Source organism: Manacus candei, unplaced genomic scaffold (assembly GCF_025592945.1).
Source record: "Manacus candei isolate 608988 ecotype Guabito, Panama unplaced genomic scaffold, ASM2559294v1 h1tg000037l, whole genome shotgun sequence".
In the NCBI taxonomy this organism is placed as follows: domain Eukaryota; kingdom Metazoa; phylum Chordata; class Aves; order Passeriformes; family Pipridae; genus Manacus; species Manacus candei.
Window position 1 is genome coordinate 12190990 of NW_026138085.1, and position 23299 is coordinate 12214288.

General features: G+C 42.0%; 1 protein-coding gene across 5 annotated transcripts in view; it reads right to left on the reverse strand.

Annotated features, from left to right (window-relative positions):
* Positions 1–23299, reverse strand: part of GRIA1 (glutamate ionotropic receptor AMPA type subunit 1) — a 120028-nt gene that overhangs the window by 31204 nt on the left and 65525 nt on the right. For all 5 annotated transcript variants that reach the window (XR_007905539.1, XM_051793520.1, XM_051793521.1 and 2 more), the window contains exons 6-11: positions 15354–15515; positions 14078–14245; positions 10061–10165; positions 7818–7928; positions 6643–6849; positions 5141–5511 (exon numbers count right to left, since the gene is read on the reverse strand). Coding sequence is in view for 4 of the 5 variants with exons in the window: in XM_051793520.1 (XP_051649480.1) it covers positions 5141–5511; positions 6643–6849; positions 7818–7928; positions 10061–10165; positions 14078–14245; positions 15354–15515 (1124 nt within the window). In the remaining variant the exon portion in view is untranslated. The remainder of the gene's footprint in view (positions 1–5140; positions 5512–6642; positions 6850–7817; positions 7929–10060; positions 10166–14077; positions 14246–15353; positions 15516–23299) is intronic.

Sequence of the window (23299 nt, forward strand, 5' to 3'; positions counted from 1 at the left end):
TTTCTCTAATTCTAAATTTTTAGCAAAATAAGTAAGTACCCTGCAAATGTAAGTTTACAAAGGATAGGACAGAAATAATTCCCTTGAAAAAACTCCAAATTGAATCTCTCACTAAAAAAAAAAAAATATGGTTTTTTTCCTAACCAATTTCTGATTTATATCTTGCCTAAAACTGGATAGAATGTTTCAGTACTACAAACATCCAGATGAAATTTAAAAGTGCTGCTGTCTTTCAAAATCTGTAGAGACTCGTTTAGGAAAATAAACCTCAACAATTTGTGGAGCAATTTTACTGTTATTTCCACCAGTTCTATGGCTGAAGTCTCCTGTGACTTCTTTTCAATTGATCTAAAAAGAAATGTAAATAAACAGGAAAAATAGCAGAAGAAAACGCTCAGCATTAATTACAGGTACATAATAAATACCATATTTGCTCTTCCACAGACAAACTGCTATGACTGAGTGCAGCAGAAAGCCTGCAAAGGAGTGCAGTGAACACAAGCCTGGCTGCACTCAGTATAGATCAGCCAGAGCACTGTTTCCATGTCACAAAATACAAATAACAATGTCCACAAGATGCCCATAAATAATAGATGGTATCTAATGACTGGAGAGCAGCCAGCATTTATCTCTCTCCTTCCTGCCTCTGAGTGCATTCATTTATCATCTCTGCAAGCAAACCTCCCCACACAGCACACCCCAGCCAGGGGTCACTGCTCAGCACGTGCCACTGCACCCTGCACAGCCTCCAGGTCTGGGCTCTGCAAGCAGGTTAAGACCTGGTTAACTCCTCATCCCAAGCCAGTGGAAGGGTGGATCAGATCTTGTGCCATGTCTCCTCGCACACATTAAACACTGGAGTGACCCAAACACTTCCCAGCTGTGGTACAATAATACAATACAGCACAATACAAGACACCTCACAGATTTCACAGAATACCCCGAGCTGGAAGGGACCCACAAGGATCATTGAGTCCAGCTCTTAAGTGAATGGCCCATACTGGGATCAAGCTCACAGCCTCGGTGTTATGAGCACCGTTCTCTAACCAGCTGAGCAGATCTCAGGGTCCCCGATGCACAGAGCAGCACAGAGAAGCACAGAGTCTCTTCCTGCTCCTGCATTCCTCCTGGTGCTCTCAAAATATCTCTTGTCAAGCCTGGCTCTCTCCCAGGCACAGGCTGTGATGAAAGCTTCATCCACCATTTCACTTCCCTGGATGACCAGGGCATCTCCAGCTCTGTTCTCAGTCAAAAGATCATAATGAGTGATTTCAAGTTGTGTGGTCCAGGTACTGTGAGATGATGCCGTTTTGTCATGATATGAGTATACATTTTCCTTCTACTCACAGTATATTTTGATCTGAATTCAAAGTACATGTGTTTTTTTTCTACAATACAGTATAAAGAGACCCCCCAAGACACTGGGCTAATTTTTTGAGATCTTTATTTAATTTTACTCTGGCAGGGCACAAAGAATGCCCACATTTACTGTATGATGCTGAGAGATATTTATCTTCCTCTCAAACTCGAGACAGGACAACACATCGACAGTGAACTCAGCTGAGAGAAACTGTGTCTATTCTATCTCATGGTGTCTTCAAATGAAGAATAACTGTCCTTCTGGAAGATCTATTTTAACCAAATATGTTTTGTTTTAGTCTAACATAAGTTTTCGGAGTCACAGGAAGAGTAACTGGATTAAATTTAATAGTCTCCAATACACAAGAAGTCTCTTTTGGGTTCAAACCATACGAAGCTACACATTCGGAGATAACAAAAAATGAAGATCAAGATAGGAAGCTGACAAGAAAAATATCTATTTTGCTCCCTGCTATTTCATCCATTTCACAACAATCAAATAATTTATTTTGCAGAAAATGATGGAGCAGATGAAAAATTCAGATTCCTTGTTTTGCTGCAGAGGAGGTTGGGAAGCCCAAACATCCCCTCAGTCTCCTTCTCAAAGGCCTCGGGTCCGTCCTAACTGAGGAATGGCAGCAATGTGCTGGATGATAGCAAGGTCTTAGTCTCCACAGCTGCTAAACACTGCAGTTATTTTAAGCTCTGAAAATAATTTATCAAATTACAGTTCTGAAAAATGGTACAATGTGAGTCATATTTACTTCACATTTCTTCTTCTGCAGGCTCTTGCTATTGGTTGTGGGTTATTTATTACCTCTGGTGCCGGCTCTGAGAAGCTCCTTCCTGGGTCTGTATTTCACATTTAATGAGTGCTTTTGCAATTTCATGACTGTTTTCTGAAGCTAAGGTGGCACTTTGAAAAGCCTAATGGTTTATGGCCCGTTTCAGACTTCACTGATTCCTGCCCGTTACTATGTACACGAAACCACACACAGCTCCAGCTGCTGCTTCTCCCCCTTTCTGCTCCTTGTCAGCCCATTGAAAGCTTTATGGGCATCAGCAAGGACTATCTCACCTCAACAAGGGCAAATTAATCCATGGGACTGTACCACATCCAGTGGGGCCACTGGTCAGTGATGGTGCAGAAGGTGGACCACACACTCCAGTGGGAAATGTCCAAGAGCTCACAGCCTCCTTAGGTTGGAGCTACATACCTACAATTGAATAATTCCATTTATTGCTCAGGGAGGATGGATTCCTTGCTCGTGCTCAAGTTGCAGCATTCAAAGGCACAACACAGCTCCAGCTGGGACTCTCCACGACTGGTTACTGCCTGGCCTTTGTCCCACTCTACCACTCTATGCTTAGACATGAAAGCTTCAGAGCTTCAAGGACACCAGTTGACCTCATGCAAAGAAGCTATGAGCAGGTAACCCACAGATACGCTGTCCTGGCCATCCACAGATCATCAGATTCACAGTGTGCCTTTAAAGTCCTTGGTAGGTTGTCACCAGCATACTTAAAAGCCTGTTTAAAGTTCTGCCTCGTAAGGTTGTCCTTAAAAAAGGACAACACTTTCCTTCAAAAGCAAATTTTTGTCTCTGTGGGGGACTGAAGTTCCCTGGGGACTGGTCTGAGACTGAGGAATTCACATTTACAAGAGCAAGTTGTTGCTGCAAACCTCACCACCCGCTGTGCTGAGTGATGTGTCTGTGGTTTTGATCTTACTTTTTTTTTTAATGATAAATACATAGTGGCATATGCACTTAAAACAAGCGTGCTCTGGAAAAAAAAACAAACCTCCAGACAAATTTCCCCTGCTCCTTTCCAGAACAAAACTGAAATAAACAACCCAAAATCTCCACAAAAACAAAATACACCCCTGCACTTGCTCCCTTCTGCTGGGGAGAGAATGAAAGAACAGATGTATAACAGAAGCTATTTATGTTGATTAATACATTACTGAGGAGATGCTGAGAGATTGTAGTGATAAGTTTAGAAGCAACTATATAGGAAACATATTAGAATAGAGCAGATCCCCACCTGCCCACAATGTTGTTCTACCAAGTGTTCATTTCTAAGTGATGTGTCACAGAAATCCTGCACTGGGTTCATGTGAAAAATACATGTGAAATACGGAGCGCGCTCGGAGCCTTTCTGTACAACAACATCCTACAGAAATTCTCACTCTTCTGCTTCCTCCTTCCTTTCACATTTCACAGAAATGTCCCTCTCCACTCACAACCATTCCAAGGAGCTGTACTTAGAGTACAGGGAGTTATAATAACTCCCATATTTAATTTTTAAAATTTTCTCTTCATGCAAATGATTGCAGTCAGAAAGTGCTCTTGAGTTCCACAGGAAAATATTGCTTTCAATGAAATTGTAATTTTCATTATCAGGATGATTAAATCAACAACATTAAAATAACAATGACAGAATCACTCTCATTTCCCATTTCAAAGCAAAATAAAACAACACTTTGAAATGGTGATTCAAAGCATGTTATTTAGCTAGAGCAAATCTTGTTATTTGAATCAAACCCACTGAACTTTCGCTGACACTTTTTATTAAAGATGTTACCAAATTTGCTATTCCTCGAAGTCTCAGCTTTTCACCTCTTCACACTCCTCCTTGGATTAGAAACCACCTATTGAAATGTCCCCAAAGGAAGACATTCTCTTTCCTACATAAGAATAACAGTGACAAGAACAACAATGAGAACGAAAATCACAATAACCTCATCCAAAGGCACGGGGGGCTGTGTTACAAGACAGCAACAAAGCTGAAATTCCCTCTGATGGGAAGACTTTCTGAATGCTCTGCCTGAACTCCTACTAATCAGTGATAAGATGATAAAACCTTCCTCAAAGTGGCCTGCAGGCTGTTATTTCTCTGATATCCCAAGCTCATTAACATTTGGACAAATTGGCATCTGATAGCCAACAAGGTGGTGCCCGATCTTCCCCGCCATCCCCTGCTGAGCTGCGCAGGGTTACCTCCCCTTGTTGTTGGAGCTGTGCCTCTCTCTCAACCCCTGAGATATGATGCCACCCCATCATGCTAGAAATCAACCTCTGCCTACTGTCTTCACCCAGAAGACGTGTATTTCTGATGAAACTTCCTTTGAAGAGGAGGGAGACAAAGCCCCAAAAAGGAAGGAAAAATTATGTAAAAGTAATCACAAGAGTCATTCAGCAAAAAGTTCCTTTAGGAACTCTTTGGGCTTTGGGTCTTACTGAACTTTCAGGCAGCAGAACTATTAACTGATAGGGGAACCAGAATCAAACTCAGTCCTTCTCTAACCTTTCTAAAGGCAAATGACAATTAAAGCCACTTAGTGTGCTCCATAGTGTTTAGGACAGACCATATAACTTTTCACTGGGCACTTACTATATTATTTCTCCTTACTTTGCTAGAATGTTTTATCTTCCCTATAATCTTAAAATTATCTTACTTCTATTTCTATTCAACAAAATAAATGACAGACAAAAATTGTTTTCAGTTGGGTGGCTTCAGAAAATTTTGTTTTCATTTCTGTGAATTCCTTCTAAAGAACTCCCCAAGACAAATTTAAATGGTATTTTTATGGTCTCAGTTTTGAGGTCCCAAGTTCACAGCTGTGAGACCCTTGGATCCTTTCTGAATTTGTAACTGATTCACAAAACTACACTATGGTTCATGAAGGAAGGTCAAAGAGGAACCTCTTCAGCCCCAAAGAAACAGAAGGATTAGACCACATGAACTGGAAGAAAGTTCAGTGGGGAAGGTAACCCACCTTGGAGAAATATCACATCCTTGCTGCATGAAAGCTCCTAGGGAGAACCAGAGACTGTTGAATATCCCAAACTCATTTGTCTGGTCATTGGCCGGCTGGTCCCGTCCTTCCTCGAATTCCTCAGTGTGCCACTCGTAGGGGCTGAAGCGACTCACCAGGAAGAGGACAACACTCACTCCAATGTAGGCAAAAACAATGCACATCCATATCTCATAAGCCAAAGGATCCAGAAATGAAAAAACTCCCGGTTTGGACTTTTGAGGTTTTTTTATCATTATAGAGATGCCTAAGCTCATGAACGGTTTGGAAAAGTCTATAACTTCTTCTCGAACCAGCGTGATGGTTAATGGTGCCACAGCCACGTCCGCCCTCTGAGAAGGAGACAGAAAAGAGATTTGCAAACTTGGGATAAAACATATCTACTTACTCCAGCTTATATTCCTTTGATCTCTGTTTAACCCTGCTATCTCAGAAGAAATCAGACAAAACCAATTGCAAGAGAAAAGTTAAAAAGGGAAAGCTCATAATATTGGTGGCTTGCTTCCATTCTATCACTATTGATTACCAGATCTGTTTTGAAATCACAGTGGTTTTTTTTGCAGCCATCTAACTCTTCGTATCTGACTTATCCACTGATGCCACAGTCTGATGCAGATGATTTTCCCTAAAAGAGCTTTATCATCCAGACATCAAAAGAAGTAAGGAAAGGCCAATCTCCTGATAAAGGATGTCAGGATGTTTACCTCCATCAGGAACTGCTTTTTGATTGCATAACTGATGCAGGAAAAGAGGAAAAATGTTCCAGCAACCCTGATGTGCACTCTCCACTTATTTTGCAATCCGTCTTGGAAATGGAGAGGGAAATGCATTGAAATGGCTGATGGCATACACAGTGGAGCTACCAGCAGGAGACAGATCACCCCTGCTCCAACACAGTGTCACAGAGACTTGGGCACTGATGCTCCCTTGAAGGGAAAGGGAAAATTAGACCCCTCTGAGGGATGACCTAAACACCACAGATTGTGATCTACCAGACCAAACCAGGTTTAGAAGTGTAGGGTGCAGGTGTATATGTGACATGATGGAAATGAGTGGCTAGACAGAAAGTAATCTAGTCCTACCATTCACCACTCACATGCTGAGTGTTTGAAATCTTTTTCTTCGTTCATTCTGCCATTATCATGCAAATATAAAATAGAGTAGAATTTGGAGATTCTACCCATGGGAAAGTTTGACCTTTCAATACGTGTTCTTCTAAAAATGTAAAGAAAAAGAATCTTGGAACTGTTGAAAGGAAACGTTTTGACATTTCCATAGGCACAAAATGTGCTGTCTCTCCCTAAATTAAAATGTTTTACTTGGGCTGATTATTTGCATTATCAGAGCTGCAGTCCTCCGGAGAGCTCGGGCTGACGAAAGGCAGGGCTCCTTCTAAACTCTGGGGTTTGGATGTGTTCTCCAGTACTAAGAGCAAAAGACAAATGATGAGGTTGGAAACTCACCCCATAAACAAGTTCTCCCACCATGCCATTCCATGTTTTGGTGTCAGGGTCCCGGGCTCCATACTTCCCATCCCGGACAATCTCCAGCCGGTAGTGGTAGCCAACATGCTTGGCAATCTCGGCAGCGAGCTCCACACAGTAGCCTTCGTACCTCTCATTGCCTTCAAACTGGTTGGCATTCTTCTTGAGCATCACATATGGGTCTTCCTGGCAGAGAGAAGATCAATATTGAGCCACACTCCACATTCTAGAGGTGCACATTATAGGCTCTGACTAGAGCCCAGTGTTCAGGTTCTGGTCCCCTCTAAAAGCTCTAGCTTTGAGTTCCTGCACCAAAGGACACAGTCAACAAACAATGGGCTTATTCTAGAAGGTACAAAGTGTGATTTTGTACTGTGGCATATTCTGTTTATTTATGCAGTATCTATGTGCAGCTCCTGTGGTGATGGACCTGAGTGGAGTGGAGCAGTTGAGGGAATTTGGACAACAAACCTTTCAGCACAGTTCTGCAAAGGGTATTTAGTGCATCTGAGCTGTGAATCTTTAAAGGCGTGTCTGCCTGTGTGGGCACAGCCAGAATCAAATCTGCTGGACAGAAGAGGACCTTAAGATGTTTAACTCAGTTGGGTATTGTGTCTTCTTTGCAGGTTTACAGTAAGCAATAAACAAACAAATTAGCAATGTTTCTTGGTTCTGCAGGGTAAGCGTATACAATGACACAATACATGATACCATGCATTATGGGGTACCTATTATTCCTTCATGATTATAGTGGAGATTTGTTTTTAAAGCAATGACTCAGCCTCTCTGCACAATACAGCTTATCTTTCCCAAAACTGCAGCCCCCATTCTGTGGACTAAACACAAAGCACAGGTATGATGTTCCTAATTTACCTATGTTGATGCCACTGCTATCTTGTCATAATCTTTTGTATTTTCTACACTTAAGCATGAGAGCTCTTTAATGCCTATTTAATTAGCCACAGCAATTTTCAGATACCTTTATGGAGCCAGCAGGAAACAGTAAGTGCTGTTATTACTATTATTATTATTATTATTATTATTATTATTATTATTGCTATTATAAAAATGATACAGTACGAGTGGGAAGAGGGAGTCTGCACATCGGAGAGATGAGATAGAGGGAGAGCTGGGATAGAAGTCACAGCACTTACTAGGATAGTCGTGACTATGTAAGTCCTGTTCTGGAGGCTCATGGACTCATTGCCGCTTTGAGTATCTACGGCTGTTGGAACCAACTTCTCATCTTCATTCCAATAACCAATCTGCCCAACACAAAACCAGGATTGACATCTCTTTGTAATATTAACCAAGATACAGTAACAGGGTCATCCAAGCAGGATCATCTCTCTCTGTATGTTCACACCCAACAAGAGATCTCCTTTTCTGATTCTTGATGTCTTTTCCAGGGGGGACTGGGAAATTCCCCATTGCACTGTGCCTCCAGCCTGAAAATAATGTGCATGATATGCTACAGTAGCAGAGTGTTTGTATGCATTACCTTTAGCACACTGTACTGGTGATTATTGCCATTCCATGCCTCATCCCTAAATCGACAGTTCACACTTTCTCTGTGTGACTTCTGAAAATTGTTCTAACAGTGAACTTGCCTGCTGCATGTTCAGATGTTACAGGGTGATGAAACATTATCCTGCAGCTGAAAGCCTTCAGGGAAATAGTGCTGACTCTTAGGACACCTTGAGACAATAGGACAAAAAAATCAAGTAAAAAAAAAAAGCCCCAGCCCTGGGCCAATTTCAAAAAGTTTGGGGTTATAAATAAACTGAACAGTTGTAATGGGAAGAACTCTCATGTTAAGTTGTGCTTAATAATAATCAGGGATTTGGGCTGATCTATCACTGCCTGCAGGTAAAGCAGAGTGCCACGGAATATCACTAGGAAGATCATGGTTAAGGTTATCCATTTTGAGGGCTTGATTTTATAAGAGGTTTTCCATCACCTCATGTAAGTATGAAGCTGCCTGAGCTCTGCTCATATGAGAGGAATTTCTTATCATAGTAAATGGGAAAGAGTATTAACCAGGGCACGACCAGGAGTCTGCTGATGGCAGATTAAAGAACATAACAGCTCAGGAGAAAAAAATCTATGAAGGCTTCTAATAGCTCTTCATTGCACAGACAAAAAGAGCAGAGAGTGAGAAAAGAGCTTCCAAAGCTCTGCCCTAGGGCAACATAAATGGAGACGTGTATGTTTGCTTTGCACCTCTAACCTGGTGGATCTAAAATACAATAGGCATCGTGGCAGTGATGTACATGTCTTCCAAACAAATATAATTTCTGACAGTAAATATATAGAAAAATCAAGTCATTCAACCACTCTGTTTCTTCTCCTCTAAACTCTTTCCAGACTGCCAACTTATTGAAGTTCAGAGACCCAAACTGGACATGATGCTGCCTTTGTTCTCTTATGAATACTTTGTAGCGGAGGAAGACTGCTTTGTATGCCTTCAAAATGACACTTCTTTTATTTCTCAATGAAAATTTGCCTTTTTTCACTTGACTATGGTGGGCTTTGATCTCACATCGGTTGCTACTTGGTCTGAGTATGAATTGGGTGTAGGGGCTGTAAATATGAAACTTTCACTATTTACGTTTTTCTTAGTTTCAAACAATGTTTCTTTTTTCAGGGGACTGAGAACGTGCAGAGAGATTAGACTGAATGCCTCATTCCAAAATATTTAGTGGCTCTCCTTTATCAATGAATAACTGAGTTATTCTTTGTTCATCAAATACATAGTATCTAAAGTGGGACATAAGCACATAGAGTCAGATTTTCAAAAGGATTAGTGTTTCAAGGGCTCAGCATCCCTGAACAAGGCCAGATTTTTCAAAGAGCCTGGGATAGAGAAAGGGATCAAGATTTCAGAACAGCACAAAGGTCTGTGTAGCTATTGGGATGTGGTTAGTGGTAAAGCTCTTGTCACTTCAAGGAGAGCAGAATTAGGTCAACATAAAGGGTTCACTTACATTGGTTAGGGCAAACAGCTTCTGACTTGCTCTGCCTTGACTCATCCTTGGAAAAGAAAAGTAGGAGGGCAAAACCAGACAGTTGTGTAGTAGGGCCTGTGCCAATGCACCGAGCCAGTAGCAAGGCTGAGTTGACCAGGCTTTTACTATCCTGGAAAATCTCTGCCACACAGCTGAGATGCCTTTGTTGCTCTTGATAACACCCTCCATATGTTGTGGGTTTTTTTAGCAATATACCATGAGTTCTCTCAAGTGCTTGGCTTTGCTCATGCACAAAGCTGGGAATGCACTCGTCGTGACTCCACATTCAAGCTTTCACAAACAGGAATGTTTATTGAGACCTAACCACACTGTAACTCAAACATCCAGCTGCAATCTGACACAGGATGTCAGGTCACCCTCTGCTTTACCTTTCTGATCCCATCGTGTTTCATCTCAATCACATGGAGGGTGTAGTTGGTCCTTCGTCCTTTCTCGTTAAACTGAACGTTGCCAGACAATCCTTCAAAACGGACCTTAAAGATATAAATATCAATGAAGACAGAAAATTGGTCAGCACCTCATGCAGTGGTGATTAGACAGCAGCAAAAGGGAAAGTGCACAAGGAAGAAGAATGCAGTCATTTCTCTCAGGTCCATGCAGGGGAGACAGGACATCTATCTGACACTGGGATTTCACTTAGGTTCACTCTCTACAGCATGCCTGGCCATAGGCACAGCCATTCTCTTTCTTTAAAAAAACCCTTTCTCTTAAAACTTAGTGGTGTAAAAGTTAGCTCAGCAATGCCCGAGAGCTAAATCACCAATGAAAGCCCATCACCTCTTGGGTTGTGACAGTGAGCTAAATCAGCTTGAACTCCTTGAGTTCTGTGGGTTTTTGTATTTTCTAAATCTGACCTGTAGTCAGGATTTGGTAAAGGATTTGTCAGTTCAAACCAGAAACTGTATTTGGAGGAAGGAGGAGTCTATCAGTTACCAAGTAAATTTAATTACCTCTACACCAGACTAATAGAACCAACAATTTAGTATTGTAAATGAAAATTGCATAAGAAACTCTGAACCATAAATCTCTGCTGATAGCACTGCCAAGCTGAACTGTTGCTCACATCACATCTCACATTCTGAATTTCTCTTCTCGGCATGGCCATTTGACTTGTTGCAGAAGTGCCCAGCCTGGTATGGAGAAGGGTTCCTAATTGGAATCATATACTGTGTGGGGACCAGGAACATGGGAAAAAGAGTGCAGATTCGGGGTTCTATGGAGACCACCCATAGAAATGCCACTGGATTAGGAGTTAAAGGTTTGCTCCCAGCCTTTCCACTTGCTTTGGACAAACCTGTTGTCCCTGCAACTGAAGTCTTCCCACATGCAAAATGGGGACAGGTATTTAACAGCCTTTTTAAATACTCTGAGATCCTCAGAATAAAGACCCATGGTGAAGAAATGAGGATATTTCATTACAGAGGAGCACTGTCATTAATCTGCTTAAACCGTGTTTGTTTTCCAGCTATTATCACGAAGGTTTGTCATGAAAAGGAACATCTGCCAGTATTTTCTGAAGCTCTTTCACGTTAAGAGGTATTCCTGGTGACATTTGAAGAAACATGCTTTTCCCTTCTCACAAGACACAGCATGCCCATAAAAAATAGATGCACTGGAAAAGCACCATTGTCTTAAGCTCTCCCAAGCCTGCTTTTTTTCCCAAGTCTCCATTGGTTTTCTTTTCAAGTTCTGACCCATTCTGAAGCTCAGGTCACAGGTGCTTGTGTTTTGTAGCTTGATATGCACTAAAAGGCAGCTGTACAGCATCAATTTCTTCTATCTGAATGAATGAAATCTTAATCCTGTGATCTCCATGTGGCACTGAAACGGCAAAAGGGATCCCTGCCATCCATGCTGCAAGGACGCAGCACAACTTTTCCATCATTTCCCCTCCTTTGATGGTAAATGTAAAATGCAAAAATGCAGTGCAAAATACAGTGAGGCTTGATTTCAACAGTGCTAAGCACCAGTAAAGTCAACCAGAGACATGGAGCATTTAAGCACATTTGTGTATAAGACATGGATGGGTCTGGGCTCTTTGCTGGGAAACCTGGAGCAGAAGGGTGTTGTTGTGGCTTCTGGTTTACAGGGTTAGTCAGCAGTTAGGGACTGTCTATCTGCTTATTAGATCTGATAACCAAATAACATTTAAAAAAGAATTTGTTAAAAATGATCATAACCTTTCCAAAGTACAACCAAAACCTCAGCGTATTGCTTTAAAGCAATATTTTGTGAGCACTTTCCTGGGGAAAAAAAAAAAACCAAAATAATTATATTTAATAACAACACACATCTTTCTGAAATATACTGGATTACTGCTTTTTAAAAAATAAAGAATGTTTCATAGTTCTTTTCATTTTTGTTCCTGCCACCCATGAGTCCTTGTCAGGAGGTTGTAGTGAGATGGGAGAGTCAGTCTACTCTCCCAGGTAACAGAACAGGAGAGGAGGAAACGGCCTCAAGTTGTGCTGGGGGGTGGTTAGATTAGATAGTAGGAAAAATTTCTTCACAAAAAAGATTGTCAAGCATTGGAAGGGGCTGCACAGAGAAGAAAGTAATGGAGTCACCATTCCCAGAGGGATTTAAAAGATGTGAAAATGTGGCATCTCTGGACATGGTTTAGTGGTGGACTTGGCAGTGCTGGGGTAATGGTTGAACTCGATGATCTTAGATCTTCCAACCTAAATGTTTTTATGATTCTATGGTTCCTTCCTACACTAAACAGAAATAAGGCAATCTGAGAGCTTATTCCAGACATTTGAGCAGAAGTAAGTAGAGAAACCTTTTACATCTAAATAGCTTAGAAAATTTTAAGCGTTAGCAAATGGGAGGTGAAGAGAAAGCCCACTGGGAACAGCTGTAAGAATGGCCCTATTTGTGAGTATTTACAGAAAGGATAACTCAAACCTTCAATCTCAAGTTCTTCTGTTTCCATCTGCCTCTTTCTTGCTACGTTACCAGATGTTGCATGATTATTAAATTCGTAGTTCAAATTTTGCTAGGAGGCTTCTTTCCCTGCCTCTTTCAAAGCCTTTTATTTTGACCATCACAACTGAACTGGTCAAGCCTTTTTAAAGTTACAATTTTTCAACAGAGACAACTTTTGCAAATGGCTCTTCATGTTCTTTGCCCAAAGTCACAACAGTTGAAAAGTTAAGACTTTTGAATTTGTTTTAATGAAGAGATGAGGAAACTTCAGAGGAGATTGTCCAACACACACACAAAATTGTATTTTCTAGCTGTCTAATTTTGATATCTTATTCTCATAAATTCAATAAAGGAAAATGCTTGAGAAGCTATTGCTCATCAGAAGACTTCCAAGTATTTCATGTTTATTAGGTAACCGATCTCCCTAATGCATCAGGGAGGTTGATTTTATTATAAGGGCTTGGAGAAGCTATGACAGTGATTTGCCCAAGGTCATACAGAAAGTCAGTGACAGGCTTGGGAAGAAATTGAATCCAAGCAATAAAATCAAATCAGATGCAAGATTTGGCTTTAAAGGAATTATTGTTTACCAGTAAGCCAAACCCAAATCAAAACAAAATACTTGGGGAACTTTACATATGATATAAATAAACCAAATTAATGTTGTTCTTCTTGCCTTCTTCCCAGCTAAAGAAAGAAGATGGGATAAGCTGTACTTGGATAACACTGAACTAGCATGATTTTCAAGGAAGCCATCTATTTCTGTTAGAAAAAATAACCAAAAGAAAAATGCTAGAAATGAATGTCATTCTTGAAATTTAATGAAATTTTAAAATATTCTACCTGTCTAAGTATTTGATAAGAGAGTATTTTTTCTCTATTGCTGTAAGTTTCACATCATGTTTTTGTTTATTCAAAAATCTAAATTTTATGCAGGATGAAAAAACCAAGATTATCAGATTTGAGGAATAAACTATCTAAGTGGCTGTTACTAAGACTTTTATGGATCCTCACAGTATGAAACAAGCTATAATCTGCACTTTGAGAACATTTTGATGACAGCCAACACATAAGGCAAAATTCACATGCATTCATTAGCAGCCTGGAACTGAAGCTGTGTTCACTGAGAGTTAAAAAATCTGCAAAAAGTATGGTCTGAGCAGGTCTGTGTCTTAGAGAGGGGAAAATAAAAATAAGAATCCTTGATTTTATGGGATAATATTTTGGCTTTTCCATCCCAGAACATCAACAGAAGAGCAGGCAAAGACACATCAGATGGTACCAAGAAAAGCAGTTTGCTGGGTGCAACCCTGAGGCTTTTAGGAGACCTGGCTCCCATGTGGAAGTATCAGTTCCTCATCCCAAGTGATTCCAGCGAACATTTCCGCTGTTACCCACCCCTCTTCCCCCACCCGCGGGCTGAGTTCAGCTGAGCACCCATCCTTAGGGTCCCAAACCTGCTGCAGCGCTCTCTGGATGTCGATGCCTTGCCCCCAGGGCACAGCTGGGTTGGCAAGGCAGTCCCCGGCATTGCCGCGGCGGGAGATGTCGATCCTCTGCCTCCTCAGGTTCTGGAACGCCTCGGCCATCACCCGCACCCCGTCGTACGTCAGGGCCGACGTGTACTAGAAAGAGAAGAGCAGTTGGACAAGGCCCGCCAGGGTGAGCTGCCCCGGGTGTGCTGCACTGCTCTGCCTCACGGCAACTTTCCAGGTGATTTGCTCTGTTGTCACCCTTCCATCTATGGAGTTCAACTGCCTCTTGCTCCCTGTGATCTCCACTGTCCTGTTGACTCATAAAAGTTGGGTTTACTTTCACAACTGGGAAGTGAAGGAGAAGCTCCAGGTGCAGAGTTAGGTTGCACTGCCTGAAGAAGGCTCAGCCTTAAAAGCTGTTTGCCTGTTACCCAAGTCTTTGTGACTAATTAGATTCAGTGACCTGAACTTTTGAGGAACTCATTATACTGTGTAAATGTGAGATATGTGAAATCAAGACACAAGAGACTTTTTCTGGTCACAGACAGAGACCAGAAAACTCTTTCTCCATCTGCAAAAGTTCTGCAAAAGATGAGTTTATTCAAGCAAAAACTTGTACAGAAATCAGTGTGAAACCCTTGTCATGAACCATTAGAGTAACTATTACAATCAATTCCTTTTCCTGTGATTTCCTACCTATTTATTTGTTTGTAACTTTCTTAAAACAATAATTCCAAAGTTAACATTTCTATCACTGAGTGTTTGTAGCAAATGTATTTGTTTTCAAATGTCAGAGAAAAAATCAAGTTCCCCCTCCACCCATCTCTCATCAGCTTCAGGGCCTTCTGTGTTAGGAATTAAAATATTTTCCCCCTCTGTTGTACGCACTGATTTGAAATGCCAAAAAAGAACATCTGGAAAGACTTTATTATCACTGGATGTCTAGTAAATAAGTCAAAGGTTAAGGAGTTAATGAGGCTTTTTTTTCTTATATACTGAACATCATGAGATGTTTAATTCTTAGCTTTGAGGAAGGTAAAAACTGGGAGATGGGGTGAATACACTAAATTGCTTATTTCTTAAGAGGCAGTAACTGCTGCCTAATAGAATTTAGACAATGCTGAGCCACCTGTTCATAATTATATTGAGAGTTTCTCAGAGTGAGATCAAAGAGCTCTGTGTGATCACAAAGAGGTGAGTATACCTTTAACAGAGCCAGATGGACTCAAAATTAAATGTGTTCTTTTATATCACTTGCCTTTGGCCTCTTCCAGTCCACACGTGGATGCTCTCTGGCATCATTATTCCTCCACTGTTGCATGATCCTGGCAGGAACAGTATCTGTGTAATTCACCAGCTGGAAGCCTGTTACATTGGCTCCACTCTCCCTGAATTTGGTCAGGTCAATATCCATGAATCCCTAGTATAGGAGAGAAACGGGAGAAGTTCATCAGAGGAACACATCTCTGGGTGGATAAGACGAATTGTGCCCATCTATGAATATGGCAGGCAGCTCAGGAAAAACCTCTTCCCTCTGTGAGGTAACGTCCAACTCAAGAGAGACACCACTTCCCTGACCATGGTGAGAACTTGCCTTTTTCCCAGACTGGACGTATCCTGAAGTTTCCAGGAGGCAAATTAACAACGGGTCGTTTGCAAGAAAGATATCAGAGTAATGGAAAAATGCACTGACTTATGCTCAGATGAAATTAATAAAATTTATAAAATGAATCAAAAAGAATTTTTCACTCAGCTCTAGCTTTTATACGGAATTGTTCACCCAGCCCTAACTTTTATGCACTCAGTCACCACTGGAGAGACTACTTCTTTTCAAATCATAGTTTATAGGGAAAAACCAAGCCTGAACAATGAACTTTCAGCAGATCAAGAAGTAAGTGGTTGGTCAGCTTGTTAAAGGAGCCTGGCTATTAGAAAAGCCAGTTTACAGAATTTGCTAATTTGGGAGAAAAAAAAAGCACTTTTTTTAGACTTCAGATCACTAACAAAATACGTTTTTTTCATTTCCTTACTCTTCTTGTCTACTTCTCACTGCATGTGACGAACACACGTGCGCAAATACACGTGTGTATTGATCAGGTTGGCATTGCAGAATTAGTCACTCCTCTTGAGTCAGAGGTGAAAAAATAATTAGAGACACACGGCAATATGAAGAAGAGGTCATTTCTTGGTGTCTCAGCTTTGACCCCATCTCTGCAGCACTGCTGCTGTGCAAAACTGTTGTGCCTCCTTGCACAAAGCAGGTGCTTGAGCAGAGGCTCTGCCTTCCTGCTGGGCTGCTGTGTGGGGGACACAGGCCAGGCTGAGGTCTGGTGCCTTTTCTTTTGGGGTACAAACACAAGAGATGTCAATTATTGGCACTAGTGCCATCAGCAACCTTAATGCACAAGGGAAGATGAGTGGGAGGACTGTCACAATGCAATCACTTGAGCAGCAGAAGAGCTTTTTGAGCTCTGCCCTCCCGCTGCCCTGATGGTGTGTGTTCTCCTCAGGCTCCTTCTCAGCCTACCACTGGCTTTCTCCCTCTTGTTTCTTCTCAGACATATGATGATGGTGTGAATTAAAAAAGCCAAATCACATCATTTCCAGGAAACACCACTGAAGTTCCCAAAATGTTGCTCTCTCTTCATGGGTAGAGGGAGATAAGGAGCTTATTAACTTCCAAAGCCAGGATCAAGCCATTACATGGAAACCTGTTTTTGAAACAGACCTTGCAAGTAAAAGTCTAAATTGCCCTCTCACATCAGTGTCAGACTGAGGGAGTCATAAGTAACTCAAAAACATCCTTAAAGACTTTCACACATTTTTCTTCCAGCTTTTTGTAGGCAATTTGGCATCCACTTACAAAGCTGAGGATTAGATATTGGTGTACAGATGCTCTAAACAGATGACTTGTTTTGCTTCAAAGTGCGGTGATTCAGGTAAAAAAAATTAAATATTATATGTGTACATATTCCTCAAAATGCTGGTAAACCCCACATCAATCTTGTTTGTAATTGCTAGCGTAGGGGTTTCAGAAAGGCAGAGCTGTGATTAATGAATAGGAAATGCAGCAGGATAATTGTCCCTGACATCTTAATGCATTTCAGGCCAAGTGGTTTTTGACATGCAGAACTCCTAAGGTTCAGTAAGAGGGACCTCACAGGTTGCCAACTGGTTATTCATTGCTAGGACCAAATTACACTGACATTTTGCTCATGGGAGATACTCAGGGGAAAAAGATCTGTCAAAAGAAACTACCACAGAGCAACTTGAAGTTTGTGCCACCAGCTCCTCCTTGGAAGACCTACAAAGGCTTGAAGAAAAGTCCAAGTTCACAACAGAGTATGAATAAGAAGCCTGGTGTATTAAGCCCCCTCAGCATGCAGATTTAAATAGAAAATGTCAAAAAAAGGTTATGACATCAGCAATGAGACAGCAGAGGTTGAAACCACTATATTTTACTGTTTTCCCCAAACAAAACCATTCTGAAACTGAAGCAAATATTCAACAATACCCACTGGGATTCATCTTACAAAAAATTTCAAAATAATCTGAACAGATGAAAGGAATTATTTCTTCCTGAAGATTGTACTATTCTCCCCCACTTCTTTTTGACACAATTCAGATCCTTTAAAAAGTGTGGAGACCTCTAAAGATTTTCCAATCATTTAAGGCAGTTGGGACCATGGAGGACATCATTAACCTTGAAGACCTGTTTGCATTTTGGCTGTTATCAACCTCTGAAATAATTGTTTTCACCTGTTATCCCTCCTCCACATGCCCCAGTACAAGGACATTATAGAAATGGTCCTAATTACAAAGGAATTTTAATCACTGCACCACTGAAATCTGCTCAGAGCAGTTTTGGGGAACATGAGAGTCAATGAACGGGGAAGTCCAGGGGTCAAATATTTTAGAAAATAACTCCCAGAGGAGGTAAATTCTTTCTGGCAAACATATAAACCAAAAAAATAGCAAATGTTATGCAAACTGATTTTTGAAAATGCTTCTATTGACAAAGTAGCAGCAGGAATTCAATATGCTTTTGGAATATCAGTCAGTGCTTGTAGGAAACTGGAGAACAGGAGAATTACAATATTTGTAAGTAAAGAAGTCATCAATCATCTGTCACCTTGTACTAACTGTAGACACATATTGCAAAAAAAAAAAAAAGAGAAGAAGGAATCTTTTGTTTAGTTTTCAATTGGCCATATTTGGGAAACAGAAAATAAATTCTTAAAAATTGTGTAAGGAAAGACTACAACCAACAACCAAGGGGCAACAGCTGTGCTTTTGGATTAATATGTTTAGTATCAACCAGTCTGGGAAAGAAACAGCCCACAAATGCTTTCCTCTGTCATCCACCCAAGTGCAGCAAGATGTGAGCAGTGCTGGAACGATGCACTCCACGTGGTCTCACGGAGGGATCAAACAGTTTTGAAACCATTTCAAAAATTTGCCAGCAAATACTGGAAAAAGTAGACTTTGCAGACATGCCTGGAACACAGGGGGCTGTTCAGGGAAATGAGCTGAGCCCCTGGAATTTGATTGTATGTGACTCTCTTCAAGCTCTTTACACCTGAAGCATTTGGGATGTATCTGGTGAATATGCAGGTTTCACTGTCCACCTCCCTATACAGCACTGCCAGTCCCCCAGGGAGGAAGAGGAGGAATGTGGGAACTCACACTCCAGTCCCCCTGGAAAGGCAGGACCCAGAGGCAACACGGAGCTCCCCAAGCCCCCAGAGATGTAGGTACATAGGAGGAAACAACACTTCTGCAGGCACAGTTATCCCTGGGAATCCTCACAACCAGGCTGGAAGGGACACCACGTCAGCCAGCCCATCCCCTGCCACACGGCAGGATCAGCTGTCCCTTCGACTTAAATTCACCTCACAAAATCACCTCAGTAAACCAGAGAACACGGCTTCCTGCCTTGCATATGCCTGGAAAATGCCTGGCTTTCTCCAAATGCCATCAAATTAGCAGGCTGACAATAAACCACAAAAATCTGTCCCCATCGCGCTGACGGGCTGAGGTGGCTCCCTCCTCCACGCCTGCTCTGACTCACAGCATCTGCAACACGCTGTTCCAGCAACAGCCAGGCTGGGTTCAAAGGAGGGAACTTGCTCTTTAGCCCATACCATGGGCTCCTCTCTGCATTAATGAACCTCACAGGGCGATTACGTGCAGAAGTCCTGCTGCTAGGAAATAATATGGGCAGCTATTACAGACCTTTGTGGCTCCAAATAGAAACCAGTCCTAGAAAGGGATTTTTCCTCATTGTGCTTTCCTTGATGCATCTGTTCTTTATGCTGTTAAACTGAAAGCTGTTTTCAGCCAAAGGTTGTTTTACTGTCCTGTTCACTGCCTTAGCTGCTGGGAGAGGTGTCAGTAAGTCACACATTTATATTCCTATCCACTGCTTGTGGGCTCAATCATCAAAGGAAATGCATAATTCAGGAAGACTGATGACTTGAAACAGGCCTTATGAATCCATCTTGATTAAGTGGTCCACGAAGGATCTGCTTTGAAAAGAAAGTCCCTCCAGAAATGAGCCAGCTCCTTATTTATACCCTGGACACTATGAGGAGCCAGGACATTGAGTGGGCAGTGCAGGCAGCTGCCAGTGCAGGGAAAGCCTCGTCCCTTCATGCATGACCCTTCTCAAATCTGCCAGCATCACTTCTCTGCATCGCTCCTTTCACCCTCGTATTTCACTGCCTCACCATTCTAAACCTTGCCTCCTCTCCACACACTGATGACACCAGGCAGCATTGCTCCTTCTGGAACATCATCCCAGCCCCTGGGAATGCCGCAGCCTCACCTCCGTACCCAGACATTGACAGGCAGCCAGCTGCTGCCCCACGCCTTCGGATTCTCTTTGTGTTTCACTAAGCTCATATTAATTGCTGGCACTTTCCCTGCAGGTGCCTCCTGCAGTAGAATCGGGCCTTTGAAGCTGTGGCAGCAAGGGCTGAGCCCCGAGGAAGCTCCAGCTCAGCAGCTCATAAACCACCCCACAGCACAGCCTAAAATCTCTGCCTGTGCTCCAAGTCTTGTCTTTTCCTGAGAGAAAGGACATTAGGGAGTCTCCTTGAAGACTGTCACGTTCCTGAGAAACACTGTTGTTTTATCTCCTCCCTTTGCATCTTCTGAGCCCTCCAGATCTGCCTCCAGTGAGGCTCAGCTCTGAAAGAGGAGAGGGAAAATGCCCCTTTCTCTTTAATTGTCAGGAAAAGGCTTGTTGGCTAAACCTAATATAGTTCCCTAGTTCCAGGAAGGAGTATTAGGGTTTTTAAGTCCCTTTCTGTCTGGGATGAGGAGACACTAGAGACTATTTTTTCTTTTCTATAATAGGTTGCACACTAAAATATTCCCTTTCAAGCCAAAAGCATTTAAGCAATTCATCCTGAGCTTGGGTGGGTGCCACAGAAACCTGTGGCAGCATTGGGAAGCTAGCCCAGCTCTGTTTAGATGCTATCCATGCATGGCTCGCAATGCCAGACTACTTCCTCCTAGCAGACTTTATGATTATAAGAAACTTTACAAAGCAAAATTTTTGCTCCTGAATGGCTGTAAATCAGCTGAGTGAATACAAAGTGGCTCCTGTCATTCCAAGGTACACCAGTGACTTTCTGCAGGGAGCAAGAAATCGAGTGTTTCCAGACAGAGCATCCCTAATATAACAAATTATCTTCAAGCTTGACTTCTCCAGTGAAGCATCATTCCTCACTCCTATCACTTTGTATTAATAAGGAGGGTATGTCAAAAAAGAGCCCATCTGCTCCAGTCTCATTCCAGCCTGCCTTCCAGCGGGAGAGGCCTTCTCCTCTGCAGAATTATTAATGTGTCAAATCTCATTGTGGCAGCAAAACATGTGAGTCCTCACTGTAACTTAGGAGTTAAGTGGAGAAAGGGGAAAAGAAAGACAGGAGAAGGGGGCACTATCAGACACCCTCCCAATTCTGCAGTTTGATGAGGGTGTTTTGTCCTGTCTATGGATACAAAGCAAACCAAGCTGGGTGAGAATCAAGACTTCAAGGACAAGGGGCTGGAGATGAACAGCAACTTTTCTTTGGAACAGCTCTACAGGTTTTCATTGTGGTATTATTTGCAACTGTCCAATCCTATTGCCACAGCACATTTTGGATATAAATGATCATATACATCTTGTTGGAAGGCTCAGTCCAGGCAGAGGGAGGGATGCTCTAGGTGGATGTTCGTGCATTAGAGAGCTTTCAGCACATAAGCTGATTTAAAGGTTTGGGAAACGTGCCGTGCAGTGGCAGATGCCAGGGCTTCAATCAAAGGTATGATTAAGGGATGACTTGATCACAGTTTACAAGGACCAAAACATCAGTAATGGAATATTTTGTCTAGCAAACAAAAGCATAAATCTGGTGGAGGAAGCTGAAGCTAGGCAGGTTTTGACTAGAAAAAAGCACCAATGAAGTCACCATGAGGAAGATATTATGGATTTACACATCACCACTTGCCAGTTTAGCTGAGGTAATGGATTAGGAGACTGCAAATGGCTGAGAAAACCTGTTAGTTTAACACCCTTTTGCTGAAATTTAAACAAACACATTTTTCCTTCCAATGGCTGTAATATAATCTGTCAGTTGCTCACCTGATGCTCTGATTTTTTTAAGTCACAGTAAGTCACTCATGTTTTTGAGCCCTACTGCAAAAATCCTCCCAAGGTTGCTGTTCATATTCTCCTGTGTGGGCAATTTTTGTATCCAAACAGATAATTTTCTTTTATATGAGACACTCCAGTTTAAGCAAAAATTAATTCTGGGCACTGCTGGTTTTTTTACTATCAGTGATTCAGATGAGATAATGTTATATGGGGTTCTTCTTCTTGATAATCTTTGAATCAGGACAGAAAAGCTGTTTGAAAGTGAAATGCAGATTTCAGAAGTTTTGCTGATATATTGCATTGTCTTACTCTGAACAGAAAAATAAATTTGTCTCATGAGCCTGCTTGCACCAACGCCTCCGAAAGAGGAAAGGTCTAACTGGCATAATTTTAGAACCCTAAAAATAACTTAGGACATCTCTTTCCAATATAAGAATACAAATTTTGCAAGATAGGCATCTTGAGGTCTTACCAGGACAAGAAAGGGATGTTGTACAAATCCTTTTGGAAACTCAACAGAACAGAATTTCCAATCAGTGAGTGATACGAACATGAGCATCGCTGACCATGTTTGTACTGCAAGTCAGCGGCACCTCAGAGGGCAGGCAACAGTGTTAAGAACTGAAAGCAACTGAAATAAACGTGGCAGCTTTCTGGGTGATGGGAGACAGAACCACAGCATTTTAGCTCCAGGCAGGATGAACCAATGGTTTGGTGCAGGGAGTGGAGCCATCGACACACGGTCAGTGCCACAGGTCACACTGGGGCATGCACAGACCTTGCACTTGGCTTGTGCCCAGCACGGGCACCACAGACCCTCCCCACAGAGTCACAGCACATGCTGCAGGTGTAGGTGTGCTGCACTGCTTCAGGGGAGCTGATCTCTGCCTGGATGGGGAGGACTTTGCTTCCCAGGGATGTGGGCATCCTTTTTGATGGCCAGTTCAGGAGGTTACTTCTTCCCTGTCTGTACGAGGAGTTGGTTCTCACAATAATGAGTCTCAGCCCTGGTGGTGCAGAAGTTCTTCATTCCATTTTTCAGGGGGGAAAAAAATCAAAGATTCCCATCTAAATCACTGGTGAACTGAACCAAAACAGCACATCTTGCCTGACTCCTGCACAAGCCACTGTGCTGACAAAGTGTGACGCTGTGCTGGTAACCTCCAACACCTCCTCAACTGTTTGCAAAGGGAAACTCTGTCCATGGTCTAACTCAGTGCTGACACATGCTGAGAATGGCACAGAAAAAAGTGCTTACCTTGGCTAATCAGCAATGTTTGTATCTTTACTTTTCCCTTCTACCCCTAGCATCAGCAATCTCATACACTTATCTATTCATGTTCAAAAAAGAGCATTGGCTAAAAGAACAACCTGGACTAATGCACCAGGAAAGAAAAAAAAAAAGGCTAAAACAGCATATGTGGCAGCTGTCTTTCATACTTTTCATTTAAAGACAGGTCACACAAATGTCACTTATTTTAAGACAAAGATTTTTCTCTACCCAAGAGAGCTGATGTTCTCCCACTACTGACAGTAGTCAGCTCACATCCATGGCATAG